This window comes from Macaca thibetana, chromosome 1 (genome assembly GCF_024542745.1).
Source record: "Macaca thibetana thibetana isolate TM-01 chromosome 1, ASM2454274v1, whole genome shotgun sequence".
Lineage (NCBI taxonomy): Eukaryota > Metazoa > Chordata > Mammalia > Primates > Cercopithecidae > Macaca > Macaca thibetana.
The window spans coordinates 113756649-113775705 of NC_065578.1; the positions used below are offsets into that span (position 1 = coordinate 113756649).

General features: G+C 37.9%; 1 protein-coding gene across 3 annotated transcripts in view; it reads right to left on the reverse strand.

Moving 5' to 3' along the window:
- TRIM33 (tripartite motif containing 33) overlaps window positions 1–19057 on the reverse strand; it is a 119645-nt gene that overhangs the window by 35170 nt on the left and 65418 nt on the right. For all 3 annotated transcript variants that reach the window (XM_050778932.1, XM_050778926.1, XM_050778942.1), the window contains exons 5-6: window positions 2998–3114; window positions 147–261 (exon numbers count right to left, since the gene is read on the reverse strand). In XM_050778932.1, coding sequence (XP_050634889.1) covers window positions 147–261; window positions 2998–3114 — 232 coding nt within the window. The remainder of the gene's footprint in view (window positions 1–146; window positions 262–2997; window positions 3115–19057) is intronic.

Sequence of the window (19057 nt, forward strand, 5' to 3'; positions counted from 1 at the left end):
TCTAAAAGTAAATTTTAAAAACCTTATTTTAAATTTTACTTTATTTCCATATCCCCCAACCCATCTAAAAGAGTTTTCAATAAACATTAAAAACAGCTGAAGAGCAAGAGAAGCAGTTTTTGTTTTATTTTGGCTTTGAACCATACCTCTAGCTGCTGTAAGAGAGATTTTCCTTTCTTATTAATTTCATTGATAAGGGTGAAAATGGCCACTTTAATTTCCTGTTCTACTCGTTTGTTAGTCTCATTTACTTCTTTTATCCTGAATAAGAGAAATGCATCATTAGGTTATCAACTTATCCTAGGTCTCTGAATCATCAACTGTTACAGAAAATCATCCAATGGGCACTTAACCGAGTAATTAAAATGAAAACTTTGTCAAAATGTACAACTCATGTTTCAGAAGACCTGATCAATTTGGTCCAAATAAGTTATGTATAGAGACAAATAATGAAACTAATATTTAGTTATTTTAAATTATGCTCATAAAGGACAGTTTATTAAGCTGGATGGCAATCTCCTTAAGTAACTATGGCATGAATGTGATGCACAAACACCAAACACGTGTAACTGCTGTTTAGTGTCAAATGTGGCACACTGGTTCTGTTTAACCTGGATGCTTTCCAAGAACAATGTGCAAAAGGACAACGTCACAAGCAATAATTATCTTTTGTAATGATAATAGTTAAACGTAGAAGCATTTATTTTCATTTATAACTTAGCCACTTCAAACGTGGGTTCTGATACACTCCCCTTAAAATTATTCTCAAAATGGTTTCCTTTTGTATACAGTAAAGGGCATAAAACATTTTCAATCCATTTTGAAGAACAGCTATTAGACGTTTTATAAGTAGGTGTAAGCACTCAAAGTAGTTATGGAAGTTTTAGGTGCAAATATGAAGTGGCTGATACCTTGGTATTTACAAAACAGGAAGTGGAGAATCCCACCAATATAAATACATAAAATGTCAACCACCAACCGTAAGACATAGCCTTCAATTTTTATACATTCTACTGCTGTATAAACTATAACCCACGCTTTCAGCTCCTAAACTGCCTTTCATTTGCCAAGTTCGAATTTAGTAACTTCAATACACTCCAAGAAATAATGTAGGTTTTTTTCTCCTCTGTACATCATTTGGCACTTACTTGGAAATTTTGAGTTCTGTCCTTATCTTACTAAGGTGAGTGGAAGATAATTTTAATATATAAAGGTACTAATAACCAGTGATAAGAAATATAAGTTTCAAATATAAAATGACTGAGCCAAAGATAGAAATCACTAAGCATGCTGAAAGCACAGCAGTTAGCCTCAGTCAGACTCCTATTGGACTTAATTAAGTCTACTGTATGTTCAATTTTGAAGAAAGAAAAAAATGTACATTAAAAAATAATGGAGATAGGTCAGTGAAAAATGCGTCTAAAAGGGGAAGTTATCATTAGAGATTTTAATACTTTTTTAAAAAAACTTTCTACAGATGAAATCAATCTCCTCAACCCTGTGCAATCTTGTAACAGGTAAACCTCTTGCTCTACTTCTGTATACAGATTCTGGAACATGTGTATAAAATCTATTTTAAAAATACTTATACAATGTAAATACAAAACATCTGTATAAAAATATGGGACTGCCATATGAATCAACTCACTATATTTCCTTTGAAAGAGACACCCATTTATCATTTCTGAGAAACAGTCTTCTCCAAATCAACCGTATCACCAGTTTAACCTAAAACAACTGAACATTTCCAAAAACAAAAACCCACCAATGGTGTGTGTGTGTGTGTGTGTGTGTGTGTGTGTGTGTGTGTGTGTGTGTCTGTACAATCTACAAGCTCTGAGGAGCCTTTTATTTTCTTTTGGTGTTACTTAAGATTAAAAGTTCTGGCCAGGCACAGTGACTCATGCCTATAATCCCAGAACTTTGGGAGGCTGAGTCGGGTGGATCACGAGGTCAGGAGATCGAGACCATCCTGGCTAACAAGGTAAACCTCGTCTCTACTAAAAATACAAAAAAATTAACCGGGCGTGGTGGGGGTGCCTGTAGTCCCAGGTACTCGGGAGGCTGAGGCAGGAGAATGGCGTGAACCCGGGAGGCGGAGCTTGCAGAGTGAGCTGAGATCATGCCACTGCACTCCAGCCTGGGCAACAGAGCAAGACTCTGTCTCAAGAAAAAAAAAAAAGTTCTACCATGTGTAAAGCACTATTTTCATTTATTCATTCAATTATTTAATACTTTTGAGTATCTACTATGTATCATTTTAATCATAAATTAATTAACTTTAATATTCATTAGAAGTCCTAATATTTTTGAGTCCATAAAATAAACACATATTAACCTTATTCATACCCCCAAGAATTTTAGTTTTAATTATGCCAGCTCAAAGTGTTTGTCCTTCTGGTGTAAGAGTCGTAACTTTGTTAATCTGCTCTCTTATGGAACCTATTCTCACTTATCAATAAATGTACTTAGAAATATACCAAAGTAGAATAATTTTTTAATAATAAATGGTGATGATAATTATAAGAGCAGCAGCTAAAATCTAAGTGCTTACTATGTGCCAGAAACTGTATCATATATTCATCTTATACTGCTACTCATAAGCACTGTTTTCAATGCTTGTTTTACAAATGGGGAAGTAATTTGTCCCCCAGTGATAATCTCTTCTCTATACTGTATCTTCCACACAATCTAGACTTTAAATTTTATAAGTCAACTCTCTCCATATTAATTTCTTTGTTTCCACATTTAAGGTTTAACACAGACTAGAGTCTTATTAATTATAAAATAGACAAAGATGTGTCCTAAAAGGGTATACAAAAGTTTGGTCAATTAAATTTTGCTTAATTAACAAATATTATAATCCCAAATTCATACCACTTCCCCCTCAAAAAAATGTTTTCTTTATATGCTTAATATAGCAGAAAAACAGATTTAAACTGGACCCACTTCTCTTTAATAATTCTTAAAATTATGGTTTTAAGGCAACAAACTTACCTATTCTGCACCTGAGTGGCTGCAAAATGAACATAATTCTTCTTCTCAAGAAGTTTAGCCAGTAGATTCTCAATTGCACCTTTCTGATTTTGAAAAGCTTCTTCCAAAAACTGATACCTTAAAACCAAAACAAAACTACATTTAAAACAAAACATTTATGATTAAGATTTTGGAAATAAGGAACAGCTACATAAGTCAATCTTGAAACCTTAATTAAGTGATCAACTCTCTATGCTGGCCACTCATACCTTATCTCAACAGCAACTTTTAACTGGCAATCACCTATCTCCCTCCAACTCTGACCCTGAAAGGCCATTATGAAAGAAAAAAATTATTCGGATAATGGTTGAGTGCTCTTATATTAGAGTTTTGATTTAGGATTACACCTTTTTAAAAATTCAAATTTTGGCATAATTTATATACATTTTAAATCATAAAGCATAACCACATTATAGAAAATACTATAAAAGGAAGGGAAATCACCCATAGTTCCAACATCACAAAATCACTACTACCACTGTAATATATAATCCCCTAATCTTTTAATTATACATGTACTTATGTACTTATTTTTTAATAAAGACAAGGTCTCACTATGTTACCCAGGCTGATCTCAAACCCCTGGCCTCAAGCGATCCTCCTGCCCTGGCCTCTCAAAGTGCTGGGATTACGGGAGTGGGCTACCGCATGTGGCCTAACTATGCATTTTTAAATGCAATTGTAATAATAATAAACATGCAAATTTACATCTGACTTTTATTCTTTATCTTGTCTTTATAATTACACTTAAAATAATTTTTCATTTCTGGATGCCATGTACTGTCAAACTTTCCACAAGGGTTAAATCAATATAAAACATCACATCAACAACAGTTTTACTTTGTCAGCATGAATGCTACATGTTAAAATTTTCTAATTATAATAGTGAAAATACAAACTCTAATAACATTTCTTTGGATACCAGGAAGATAGAATAATAGTTTCCTTTGCTACTTTTATTTCCTTTTTATAAATTATTTATTAGGTTTTTAAGTTTTATTATTAAGTCAACAATATTATTTAGTTTTTTTTCTATGTCCTTTTTACATGGACTAAATTCATTATGGTTCGTATCTTACCAATGAATAGTCACAAATACAAAATGATGCCATACTGTGACAAGAGATATAATTCAGGTATATATAATCTACAAGAAACGACTGCCTAAATCGGCCTCAACACCAACACCAAGGAAAGCATTGCAGAGGTAAGAATAGCATCTTACGCTAGGTACAGAGGCATGTTTGAGACACATAAATACTTCAATATGGCCAAAGAAAAAGACACAAAAGTCAGAATATGAGACAATAACTGATAAAATCCAGAGGCAAACTGTGAAGGGCCAAGCATAGCATGCTGTTTGTGCATTTAATTCTCTAAGTAATGGAAAACCTCTGAAGAATTCTAACCAGAATGCAATAATCACATTTACATTCTAGGAAAATCATACAGAAATATAAAAGACCCAAAGAAGGGAGTAGAAGGGAAAGACCAGCTAAAACTCTAAGACAGTAACTTATATGAGAGATCATGATACAGTCCTGGTTGGTACTGCCAAACAAACAAGCTGGAACTGACTTTATCAGTGAGATCAGCAGATTTGGGAGGTTATGTGTCAGTTACGGCAAGGTCTATGGTACAACCTGAAAACTAAATCCCTAACTAAGGCACAGTTAAGAAGCAAATCACTGGAAATAAGTTCACAACTACTATGTAATTGTCTACACGGGCACTGAAATCACAAAAGTAGTACTATGAGCATCTAAATGTCCCATTGTTTCTTCGATGAAAGTCTCAGTTAAGGCAGACAAGAGGAAAGACTATGAAATTGCTAACATAAAGGAAAGTTTGTTAAGATAAAAGGAAGTTTACTTAGTAGTGGGATACAAGAGGTACAAGAAGAATAGAGGACAGTCAGAGAGAAAATGTAGATCAATATGGGAATTTCTGTTATAGAAAACAGCAGGTACACTGATTTTATTGTTGTAAAATATACATAGTAAAATTTACCACTTTGAACTTTTTTTTTTAAAACAGGGTCTCACACTATTGCCCAGGCTGGAGTGCACTGGAACCATCACAGATCACTGCAGCCTCAAACTCATGAGCTCAAGCAATCCTCCTGCATCATTCTCCCGAGTAGCTGAAACTATAGACACGCGCTTTTTTAAACTCTTTTGCAGAGATGAAGTCTTGCCATGTTGCCCAAGCTGGTCTTGAACTCCTGGTCTCAAATGATTCTCCTGCCTCGGCCAAAATGCTAGGGTTCCAGACATGAGCCACCACATCCAACCCAATTTAACCATTTTTAAGGAGAATATTTTTAAAGCTCAACTGGGTCTACAATGTTGAGCAACATTATAACTTGTATAAGATATTATACATCTTATATATACTAATATATATATTAGTGGTGACTCACGTCTGTTTGGGAGGCCAAGGCGGGCAGATAATGAGGTCAGGAGACCGAGACCATCCTGGATAACATGGTGAAACCCCGTCCCTACTAAAATACAAAAAAGTCAGCCAGGCGTGGTCGTGCGTGCCTGTAGTCCCAGCTAGTTGGGATGCTAAGGCAGGGGAATCGCTTGAACTGGGGAGGCGGAGACTGCAGTGAGCTGAGATCACGCCACTGCACTCCAGCCTGGCAACAGAGTGAGACTCTGTCTCAAAAAAAAAGATACTAATAGCACAAAAAAGCACCTATTTTTAGAGAGTTGTTTTGCTTGTTTGTTTGTTTTTGAGAGTCTTGCCCTGTCGCCCAGGCTAGAGTGCAGTGGCACAATCTCGGCTCACTGCAACCTCCACCTCCCAGGTTCAAGCAGTTCTCCTCCTTAGCCTCTAGAGTAGCTGGGACTACAGACATACACCACCACGCCCGGCTAATTTTTGTATGTTTAGTAGAGATGGGGTTTTGCCATGTTGGCCAGGCTGATCTCGAACTCCTGACCTCAGGTGATCCGCCCACCTCGACCTTCCAAAGTGCTGGGATTACAGGCATGAGTCACCGCACCTGGCAAGAGGCTTTTAAAGAGGCTTTACTATTAGATGGGGGGCCCCAAGGTTTGTTCCTTCATTAAAGAGCAACATTTGATTTATCCCACATACTATGGTTTCTCTACATCTAATAAAAACCATTATTATGTTAAATCTGAACAAATAAAGCAGAAATATGAGGATTCTATGCTAACCCTTTGACTTAGCTTTATTTACATTGTGATGAAAAACAATCTTTTTAAAGGAGAATTTGATGATGTCAATAAATAGGCATTTGGTAGAAAGGTTAACTAGTATCAAAATTCACAAAATTCTAACTCATAAAATTTAACCACGTACGAATTCCTCTTATCCCAAAATAAATATTTTTTAAAATCCTGTTTCTAAATATATCTTGTTACATTCATGTGAATAAGAAACAAGCAAACACACACTATTTTCCTAAATATGATATACCTAGGTAAACCGAATTTTCTTTAATCAAAATTACAGCTGAAATGGGGAGAAAGAATAACCAACAAATGAACTAAACGTAGTTTTGATTAATATGTAAATACTTCAAAGTAATTTCTTAGATTTTAATCTTGCATTTTAAAGTAGTATTTATTTATTTATTTATTTAGAGACAGAGTCTCACTCTGTCGCCAGGCTGGAGTACAGTGGTGCGATTTCAGCTCACTGCAAATTCTACCTCCCGGGTTCAAGCGATTCTCCTGCCTCAGCCTCCCGAGTAGATGGGACTACAGGTGCATACCACCACACCCAGCTAATTTTTGTATTTTTCGTAGAGACGGGGGCATTACCATGTTGGCCAGGATGGTCTCAATCTCTTGACCTCGTGATCCGCCCGCCTTGGCCTCCCAAAGTGCTGGAATTACAGGCGTGAGCCACCACGCCCAGTCGAAAGTAGTAATTCTTATAGGCTTTCTTAGTCACAATGAACTATTCTCCATATTTCAAAATAAGTAAAATAAAGTAAAAATTATGTATGCCCAGGATTTAGTTAGGACAGACTAAGTAAAACTTTTTGTGCTTCTGGCTAGAATTATAAAAACTTGGCAAAATTATCTGGTTTTGATCAGAATTATCAGCATGCTTAGCTTTTTTTAATTATTGAGAAATAAATTATATTTAATACAGTTTTATAAGAAGTTTATGAAAATATGGTGCTCATGAGCACAGTGGCCCATACCTGTAAGTCCCAGGTACTCGGGAGGCTGATGTAAGAGGACCACTTGAGCCCAGGTCAAGGCCAGTCTGGGCAACATGTATAAAAATATACATGGATGGGTGTTTTTTAAAAGGTTGAGAATCACTTAGCTAATAACTTCAAACTTCTGAATGTACATTATGGTCTTACTGTGCTCTACTAATCTACTTGCCAAGTGATACCGTACTATTCTTAGTAATTGTCACTGTTTTTTTTTTTTTTTTTTTTTTTGAGACGGAGTCTCTCTCTGTCGCCCAGGCTGGAGCGCAGTGGCCGGATCTCAGCTCACTGCAAGCTCCGCCTCCCGGGTTCACGCCATTCTCCTGCCTCAGCCTTCCCGAGTAGTTGGGACTACAGGCGCCCGCCACATCGTCCGGCTAGTTTTTTGTATTTTTTAGTAGAGACGGGGTTTCACCGTGTTAGCCAGGATGGTCTCGATCTCCTGACCTTGTGATCTGCCCGTCTCGGCCTCCCAAAGTGCTGGGATTACAGGCTTGAGCCACCACGCCCAGCGTAATTGTCACTGTATATAATAAGTTTTGATTTTGGCACATCTAGGGAAAAACGCATCATAGTGCTTTATATCCAAACTGAATAAGAGAACCTTTTTAATAAAACCCAGTTTCATTTTTCTTCAGTTATTCAATTTTTTAAAATTACATTAAATTTCAAACATACATTAGAAGTCTAATTCCACTGAATCGATCACCCATTTTCAAGAAGTATCCATTCATAGCTGACTTTATGTATACACCCACCCACTCCATCCCTTAGATTACCGTGAAGAAAATTCCAATCATATTTTATTTAAACATTTCTCAATCTATAGATAGCAATAGCCTATTCTGATAACTTACTACATTTTCAGGCACTGTGCTAAGTATCTTAACATGGATTCTCTCATTTAACCTTTGGAAAAACTTAACGACTTAGATACTACTACTACTATTTTCATAGTTAAAAGCTGGATGATTCAGACAACCCTCTGTGTCTCACTTCTTCTCCAGTAAAATATAGAATAATCATCATATATACATACATAGGACTGTCCTAAGAATTAAACTGGTCAAAACACACAAAGCAAAGCAAAGCACTTAAAGCATACTAAGGATTTAATGTTTGCTATCACTGTTATTCTTAGCAGTAATTTTAAAGGATTTATACTGTTAGAATTTATATTGTTGCAAATTTATATTGTTCCTTATTTAAAGCTCTATATGAAGGGGAGATGATAACAACCATAAGAGTTTAGGAAAGTGACAGAGAATAGGAAATGTGAGCAACTGTGAGGAAAATCTGAAAGGGTAGAAATTTCTATAAAGTCTGGGAAAGACATTAAAATCCTCACATAAATAGAACAGGGACCAAAAGCTAACTTTAATTAAATCTCAAAGGTCACAGTGACATCACCTGATATTTCAATTACCTAAGACTTCATTAGAATAGGATGTCACTTTCTATTGCTGTCTTCAAAATCATTTATCTTTTCTTCTGTAATATCTAGTTTTCTGGCCGGGCGTGGTGGCTCATGCCTATAATCCCAGCACTTTGGGTGGCTGAGGCAGGCGCATCATGAGGTCATGAGTTTGACACCAGCCTGACCAACATGGTGAAACCCTGTCTCCACTAAAAATACAAAAATTAGCTGGGCGTGGTGGCGCATGCCTGTAATCCCAGCTACTCAGGAGGCTAAGGCAGGAGAATTGCTTGAACTCGAGAGGCAGAGACTGCAGTGAGCCGAGATTGCGCCACAGCACTCCAGCCTGGGCAACAGAGCGAGATTCTGTCTAAAAAAAAAAAAAAAAAAAAAATCGAATCTTTTGTTAATCCTATCTGAAATGAACCCCCCCCCCACAAAAAAAAAACAGTGAGCAGTGAAAAGTCATAAGTACATTAATATATGTATAACTGTCATCCACAAAGGAGAAAAACAGAGGGAAGAGAAAAAATATTAGAAAAAGTAGTTATGGATAAAAGTTTTTCAAATTTGATGATCTATAGCTCTAAGAAGCTCAACATCCCCCAAGCACAAGAAACATGCAGAAAACTACACTAAGGTATATAATTTCCAAACTGTTTGAAACCAGTGATAAAAAGAAAACATTAAAAGCAACCAGAAGAGAAAAAAGATACATTGTATACAAATGAACGAAGATAAAACAGATTTCTTGATGGAAACAATGAGTGTGGAGCAACATCTTTAAACTACTCAAAGAAAACTTTCAGCCTAGAATTATTTATCCAGAAAAGTTAGTATGAAGGGGAAACTACTGGGAGTAATAAAGATGTTCACTATTTTGACTGTGATGATGGATTCACACACAGTCTGTCACCACAAAGCAGAGATCTAAAACCTATACCACTACAAAGCAGAGATCCAAAAGTGCTATGACCTTAACATTAAGGGTACAGTAAGAGTAACCTGCCCCTCTATCATCTCACAAAGACTGAATGACAATAACAATGACACTGCAGAAGACGACAGGGGAGACCCTTAGAAGCTGTATCCACAAAACACTTCACATGTGAATTTTTAGACCAAGTGCACATCATCTTGGTGGTTCAAAACTTCATTCTGGAAATTTAACTGTCGGAAACTGGTAGCGCTTCCAGGCAACAGCAACAGAACATTCAATCTTTTATTGTGGAAAGCGTCTTAATTTTAGACACACACACACACACACACACACACACACACACACACACACACACTGCATAATTTTTCAAGGAAAGTTCAAAGTTTTAAAAGACTACATATATAAGGGGAAACGGCACCCTAAGCAAGAATCAACAGAAATAACAGGAAGAACAGACCCACTAACAGAGGCAAAATAACTGTATGTACTCCATTTAAAGAATAAAACACAGCTAAAATGTTCAGGCAACTATTTAAAATTTTAGATGAAGAACACAAAAGACCTCTTTGAACTTTCTTTGCTATCTAAAAATAAAGTTTTTAAAAGGGGGAGGAGCTGGCCGATTTAAAAAATTTAAATCATAATGGATGGGTTTTAATGGCAGTTTAGACATAAAGAGAATATTTGTGAATTGAGATTGTCCAGAGAAAAGTGTCTTCCCATTTTGCACTTTCAATGTGAAAAAAAGGCGGGGGAAATATAAACATTAAGAGAAACGGAGAATGGATTGAGGGGGGGTCTAACATACACCTAACTGGAATTCCAGAAGAAGGGCCAACAAATAATGCAATACATGGAATATTTGAAGAGATTACTGATTGAAAGACACAATCATAACGCACATTTTTAAAGACATCTTTGTTATTCTTTACATAGTTTCTTTAGGTATACTTCTGTGTATAAATTATATATCTTGTGACTCATAAAGACTTCTAAGACTCTTAAAGTACAAAGGCCACGTATGGTGGCTCACCCCGTAATCCACAACAATTTGGGAGGCTGAAGTGGGAGGATCGCTGCAGCCAGGAGTGCAAGACCAGTCAGGGTAATATAAGTGAGACCCTGTCAGGACAAAACATTTTAAAAAATTACTGAGGGTGGTGGCACATGCCTGTGCTTCCAGCTACTTGGGAGGATCACCTTAGTCCAAGAGTATGAGGCTACAGTGAGCTATGATCACACCACTGTTCTTCAGTCTTAGTGACAGAGTAAGACCTCATCGCTTTAAAAATAAAAAAGTATGTAGTCATGATTGATATGAACTAAATTTGCCCATTTGCCAGGAAATATTCAAAGGGTAGGGATACCACAGTAAATAAGGTAAAATAAGGTCCTGTTCTTCCTTTCCTTACATTTTAATTAAGGAGAAAACAAAAATTTGAATAGGGTGATGTGATAGAGAGGACGTAAGTGGCTAAACATTCTACATTGGATACATGGACAGAAGGGAGCTCTTGAAGATGTGATGACACGTACAATTATTTCAAAGATAGGAACTAGGCATGCACAGAGAGATAAGAGATGAGCTATAAATAATCAGAGATAAACCTGCATTTTTGCAAAGGAAAACGACCAACTGGTTTTATTCTCTGCAATAATTTTGCCAATTAATAAAATTTTCACATGGGATATTTCTTCTTCTTTTTTTTTTTTTTTTTTTTTTTTTTTTTTTTTGAGACGGAGTCTTGCTGTGTCCCCCGGGCTGGAGTACAGTGGCGCGATCTCGGCTCACTGCAAGCTTCACCTCCCGGGTTCACGCCATTCTCCTGCCTCAGCCTCCTGAGTAGCTGGGACTACAGGCGCCCACTACCATGCCCGGCTAATTTTTTGTATTTTTTAGTAGAGACAGGGTTTCACCGTGGTCTCGATCTCCTGACCTTGTGATCTGCCCGCCTCGGCCTCCCAAAGTGCTGGGATTACAGGCATGAGCCACCGCGCCCGGCTCACATGGGATACTTCTCAACCCACCTGCTGCCCTCTTTGCCAGATGGGTAACTTTTATCTGTGGAACTAATGACTCTGAATGTGTTTCTTCCTTAAGTCTTCTCTCCTGATATTCTTCTCTTTCAAGTTAACTCTTAGCCATACGGAATTATTCTCCTTCTAGCCATAAGCAATGATTCTGCTGGGTAATTGACTCACTGAACCTATGGGCTCTTCAGAGAGTTTGATATCCTAATAGGATCAGAAACTATAATATTAAAATTAATGAGGCTATGTTTTAGCAATACCCAAAAGAATTAACTCAAATTTTAAAGATACTCAGATGAACTATTATGGGACCAAATACTCAATCTCAGTCTCATACAGACTATACAACTCCAAGATAGCAAGGACAGAGCACATTTTTTCATTACTGTATAGTTATCACCTAGCAAGGTACCTCGCATATGGTGAGTACTCGAACATCTACCAAACAAATGAGATCAATGAGTACTCATTTGTTGAGTGAAGTTCAATAAACAAACCATTTGTCTGACAATAAATGTACCCCATGAAAAAAATCATACTTGGATAGGAAATCTTTATTTGTTGCCATAGCTCTGAATCTAGCTCCCTAAGAGGACTGATGGTAGGTATGTATTTACGTATCACTTCTACCAAAAATGTATTCAGATTCTTCAATTACTTGGATTTCATCTGAAAGGATTTTTAGGGTCGGACATGGTGGCTCACTCCTATAACCCCAGCACTTTGGGAGGCCGAGGTAGGTGGATCACCTGAGGTCAGGAATTTGAGACCAGCCTGGCCAACATGGTGAAACCGTCTCTACTAAAAATACAAAAAGTAGCCGAGCATGGTGGTGGGCGCCTGTGATCCCAACTACTTGAGAGGCTAAGGCAAGAGAATAGCTTGAACCCAGGAAGCAGAGGTTGCAGTAAGCCAAGATCGTACCACTGCACTCCAGCCTGGGCAACAGAGCAAGACTCTGTCTCAAAAAAAAAAAAAAAAAAAATTTTTTTTAGAAGAATTTACAGAAGAACTAAAAAATGAGTTTCAGCAAAGGTTCTTTTAAAGCTATGAATAATGCAAACCACCTGGGATGATTTGCCAGTATTCTTAAAAGATTGTAAAAACGATTTTTTATATCCAGGCCATAATATAAGATTCTTATCTAACTAGCCTAGAATAGGAATAAGGCATCAATATATTTTTTTAAATCTCCCTAAATAGTTTTAATATAAATTTAGAATTGTGAATATCAGCTCTCAAGTTTATCCATACTAAATCTTAATTCAGAAGTCCAATTCTAAGAAAAGCGATTCCTTCCCTTCCTTTTCTTCTTTCCCTTCTCTCTTCCTCTCTCCCTCTCTTTTTTTTTTTTTTTTCTTTTTTTTTAATAATGGAGATGGGGGCCAGGTGCAGTGGCTCACACCTGTAATCCCAGAATTTTGGGAGGCCGAGGCGGGCGGATCACGAGGTCAGGAGTTCGAGACCAGCCTGGCCAACACAGTGAAAGCCCATCTCTACTAAAAATACAAAAAAAATTAGCCGGGTGTGGTGGCACACACCTGTAGTCATAGCTACTCAGGAGGCTGAGGTGGGAGAATTGCTTGAACCCAAGAGGCGGAAGTTGCAGTGAGCCGAGACCATGCCACTACACTTCAGCCTGTGTGACAGAGTGAGACTCCATCTCAAAATGAACGAATGAATGAATGAGATGGGGTTTCACCATGTTGCCCAAGCTTGTCTCCAACTCCTGGACTCACGTGATCCACCAGCCTCAGCCTTCCAAAGTGCTCAGATTACAGGCGTTGGCCACCGCACGCTGATGAAAAGCTATTTCTTTAAGAAAATATTTTAGAGAAACCTCACTTATATCATTCAAGTAACTACCATCATAAACTATCTTACTCTTTAATAAAAATATCTGATACTAGGTTTTAAGTAGCCACTCTCTCTTAAACAGTATCCTTAAAAACAATCTAAAATTACTCTTCTCTAACTATACACAAAACTGCAATAGAGTATAAAAAATATTAAGGTGGCCCCAGGTGTGGTGGCTTATGCCTGTGATCTAAACACTTTAGGGGGCCAAGGCAGGAGGATCACTTGAGGCCAGGAGTTCGAGACCAGCCTGGGCAACACAGTGAGACCCTGTTTCTTAAAAGAAAGAAAGAAAGAAAAAAAATTAACGTTATTAAGGTGGAACAAAGGTGACCTTCACTTTCAGCCAGGACACAAGTGACTGGTACCAGACTAGCCCTTGTCACCAAAAACTATAAAAGACAGAAATACATGAAGCAACTATATTCCGTCACTGAACCACATGTAGACAAAAATCTACATTCCTTTAGAGAGCATCATAATCATCCTACCTCTCTATCTGTAGATAATTTTATGATAACTGCAACAGAGAGCTAGAGACCAAGTAGAACAGAGGCAAAAATCACGATGTGGGCTCATGAGTGGCTGAAATCCATGGGGCAGGGCACTGGAATGGAGGAAACGATGTAGGATGAGAATGGGGAACAGAGGGTAGATAGAGGGAAGAGAAGATACTGAATATGTGTGAATTCCTCACAAGACCTTGGTCAAAGTCTGGGCTATCTATGACAGGGTGAGATTACACAAAGTTTAGCAGACAGCAGTTGCTATAAAGTTGACACTGGAAGAGAAGAACTAGAGATCATGGAGTTCCAGAAGAATTCAGTTTGAATTCTATCTTCAGAGGAGAAAGACTGTTAATCTCCCTGGGATCTACCTGAGAAACCAGAAAGGTCACCCTTAAAGGACTATACTATCCTGGAGTAAGCTCTACCCTAGGCTTGTCCTGTCCTAACAAAACCTAAATAAAACCAAGCCTTGACAAGATCTAATAAGAAACAAGGTTCAGAAATTAGTTACCACCAACTTAGAAAGGCTTGGGAAATGACTTGGGCTTTTTTTTTTTTTTTTTTTTTTTTTTGAGACGGAGTCTTGCTCTGTCGCCCAGGCTGGAGTGCTGTGGCCGGATCTCAGCTCACTGCAAGCTCCGCCTCCCGGGTTCACGCCATTCTCCTGCCTCAGCCTCCCGAGTAGCTGGGACTACAGGCGCCCGCCACCTTGCCCGGCTAGTTTTTTGTATTTTTTAGTAGAGACGGGGTTTCACCGTGTTAGCCAGGATGGTCTCGATCTCCTGACCTTGTGATCCGCCCGTCTCGGCCTCCCAAAGTGCTGGGATTACAGGCTTGAGCCACCGCGCCCGGCCAACTTGGGCTTTCTACAGATCTTCCCTAACAAAGCATAAAATCAAGCTTACACAAGCTTACAGTAATTTAAATGCCTACGAGAACAATCAAGTCTTCAGAGGAAGATAAAATTTCTAGAATTTCTACAGTGTATTATCCACAATGTCCGAATTGCAATAAAAAATTACCAGGCATTCAAAGAAATAGGAGAGCCTAACTCATAGCAAAGAAAAAAGTATTCAATACAAATTGACACCAAGATGATCTAGATGTTCTAATGAGTTAAAAGTTTAAATGGGCTACTGTGTATTTACTCAAACCTTTAAATGAACATAGGTTCTTAGTGAACAAACTGACAAGAAATCTTGATAGATGGAAACTACTAAAAGAGAAAAAGGAAATTCTAGAAAAGTACAATAACTGAAATGAAAAACGTCACTGGATGGACTTAGCAGCAAATGGGAGATGTCTGAAGAAAGGGTAAGTGAACATGAACACACATCAATAAAAAACCCAGTTTGAAGAAGAGAGGGAGAGAATAAATTGAAGAAAAATGAACAATCATCAGGGGGACCCTTGTGACAAAACCAAATAGTCTAACATACATGTAACTGAAGTCCTGGGAGACTTGGGGTGTTTTTTGTTTTTGGAGATAGGTCTCACTCTCTCGTCCAAGCTGGAATGAGCACTGTGGCACGATCACAGCTCACTGCAGCCTCAATCTTCTGGTCTCAAGCAATCCTCCCACCTCAGCCTCCCAAGTAGCTGGGACTACAAGCATGCACTGCCATGCCTGGCTAATCTTAAAATATTTTTGGTAGAGATGGGGTCTTACTATGTTGCCCAGGCTGGTCTTGAACCCCTGGGGTAAAGTGATCCTCTCACCTCAGCATCCTAAATTCCTGGGATTGCAAGCATGAGCCACCACAACTGGCTGGACAATCTGTTTTGAGGAATAATGGCCAATTTCCCAAATTTGATGAAAATCAGCTCAGTGAACACCACAGAGGATTAGCAGAAAGACAAACATATCTAAAAACTTCATGGTCAAATGGGAAAGGTCAAAGAAAAAGAGGAAATCTTGAAAGGAGCCAGAGAAAAGCCATAAAACATTCAGGAAGGAACAATATGAATGACATCCAAAACAATGGAAGCTGGACTACAAAGTAGTAATATCAATATCTTTTTAATGTTGAAAGAAAAAACTGTCAACCCAGAATTCTAGAGAAAATTATCCTTCTAAATTGAGGATTTTTTTGTTTTTGTTTTTGTTTTTGAGACAGAGTCTCTCTCGGTCGCCCAGGCTGGAGTGCAGTGGGGTGATCTCGGCTCACTGCAACCTCCGCCTCCTGGGTTCAAGCAATTCTCCTGCCCCAGCCTCCCAAGTAGCTGGGACTACAGGCACAGGTTCCCACGCCCAGCTAATTTTTTGTATTTTAGTAGAGACGGGGTTTCACCGTGTTGCCCGGACTGGTCTTGAACTCCTGAGCTCAGGCAATCCACCCGCCTCAGCCTCCCAAAGTGCTGGGATTACAGGCGTGAGCCACCGCACCGGCCTTAAATTGAGGATTTTCATATGACAAGAAGGTGAGAGTATTCATTGTCAGCAAATCTGCAAAATAAGAAATGCTGGAGAATATTCTTTAGGCCAAAGGAATATAGCAGATAGAAACTCATATATACTAGAAGGAATAAAGTGAAACAGAAACAGTAATAAATTGGTAAATATGAAACACCAGCTTTTATTTTCCCTCCTCATAACTTCCTTAGAAGACAGCTTTTTTTTTAAGTATTGTATGTTAAGGTATATAATGCATGAATAAATGATGTGGCAATAGATAAATGATGTGGCAACAGTACAAAGGATAGTAATTGAGTAAATTGAATAATCCTTTTGTAAAGTTACTAAAATCATACAATATCTTAAGTAGACATTAAGTTAAATTGCATATCACTATCCCTACAGCAATCGCTAAAAATAATAAAGTACAGCTTAAAAAGCCAACAGTAGTTATAAAATGGAACACCAAAAAATATTTATAAACTTAAAATAATGCAGCAAAGAGACAACAAAAGAACAAAACACAAAAAAGAGAAATAAAAAACAAACAGTAAATGGTAGACTTAACCTAACCATATCACAAGTTATATTAAATATAACAAGATTATACGTTCCAATTAAAAAACAGAGAAAGGAGCCTGGCATGGGGACTCATGCCTGTCATCCCAACACTCTGGGAGGCAGAGGCGGGAGGATCACACTTGAGCCCCGGAGTTCGAGACCAGCCCAGGCAACTTAACAAGACTCCATCTCTATAAAAATTACAAAAATTAGCTGGGTGTGGTCCCAGCTACTTGGGAGGCTGAGGCAGAAGGATTGTTTAAACCCAGAAAGTTGAAATGTTTGAGATGTAGCCAGAAAGCCAGTGTAGCTGTAGCAGAGATGGAGGATAGGCAGAGTAGTAGCAGATAAAATGCATATATAGGGTCTTTAAAGTCACTATAAAGACTGAAGAGTCACTGCAGGTTTTGAGCAGGGGAGTGATACAGCCCAACTGAGGATTCACTCTAGCAGTTGTATTAAGAATAAACAGAAGGGAGGTAGTATTAGAAGCATAGAGACTACTGCAGTAACCTAGGCAAGAAATGATGGTGGTAGAGACTAGGCTAGAGGCAACAGAGGTAGTAAGTGGTAGGATTTGGTGACATATTTTGAAGGTGAAGCCAAAAGGATTTCCTGATAAGTTTAGATTGGGTATGAGAGAGGAGTAGAGTAGAGGATGGTGCCAAGATTTTTGGCCTATGCAACTGAAAAAAAAATGCAACTGCCAAACTGAGAAGGGAAAAGGCTACCAGTGAAAAAAGGTTTGGAGAAGATGATCGGTAGCTGAGTTTTGGATGTGTTATGTTTGAAAAAGTAGACATTCAAGTGGGAGATGTTAGAGTCTGCAGGGCAGGCAAATCTGAAAGTTCAGCAATAAACAATGAGCTAGAAATATAAATTTAGAAATCAACAACATATAGATGGTATTTTAAGCCCTAAGACTATACGTATAGATAATGGCGTAAACCCTGGTACATCCAATCTAGAAGAACAAAGAAAGTAAGCATTTTCTTTGAGGTTGAGAAAAAGTAAACAGTAATTAGTAGGAAGAAAATGAAAACAATGTGTTCTTCTGGTAGCCAAGTACATAAATGTGTTAAAAGGAACATTAAAAATGTCAAATGTTGCTGATATAATAAGGTGTTAAGATGAAAACTGAGAAATCACCTCTAAATTTAGTCATGTAGTGGTTATTCATGACCTTGAAAAGAACAATGTTGGTACAATGCTGACAGTCGAAAGTATGCAAATTTAGACAGAATGGGACAGGAGGAATTAGAGACCATGATTATAAGCAATTCTTTTAAGAAGTTTTTCGGGGACAGCTCTGACAGCGTGGAAAGGAAGTTAAAGAGAAGGATTCGTGTTTCGTTTTTAAAAATGGAAGAAAAATAGCAGCATACTGTAATACAGGAATAATTATTAGAGACTGAAAAACTGACAGTCTAGCAGAAAGAAGGGCAAATTTCCAAAACAATGTCATTGGCTACATGAGAGGGGATGGAACTCAGTGTGTAAGTAGAGAAATTAGCTTTCTGAAGGAAGAGAGTCAAGCTAAGATAACAGAAATGTAGAAATATGGGTACAGGTACTTGCTGGAAAAGCAGATGTGGTAGAGGGCGTCTGTAGTTCTTTTTTGATAGCATCAGTTTTCTCAGTGAAGTTGGAAGCAAATGCCAATATTTCAGAGTGAGGATGAAGTATTTGACATTTAAAAGAGGAAAAGGTATGAATATACAATATGACTTCAGACAGCATTAAGGGTCTACTTGAGGGAAGTGGTCAGGAATTGAGAAGGTGACCTATTGGTATCGTTATGCTAGAATGTGTTTTTCTCCTGTGATATTCAGCTGGGTAAACAAAATATGATAGGAAGGAAGTCAGGTTTAATCAGGACTGTAGTTATGCTGCCAAGTGAATTCAAAAAGTGGGATATGGAAGTCAAGGCTAAATGCAAGGGAGTGATTAAACTGATTAGCCATGACATTGAACAGGGAAGGAGTTAAATGAGAACACAAAGGGATGAGGTAAAGTGAAAGGGCAGTAGGATCAATGGATTAAAATAAAAGTCACTGTGTGGTTGAATAATTGTAGAAGTTTCATACTAAGCAGAATGAGCTGG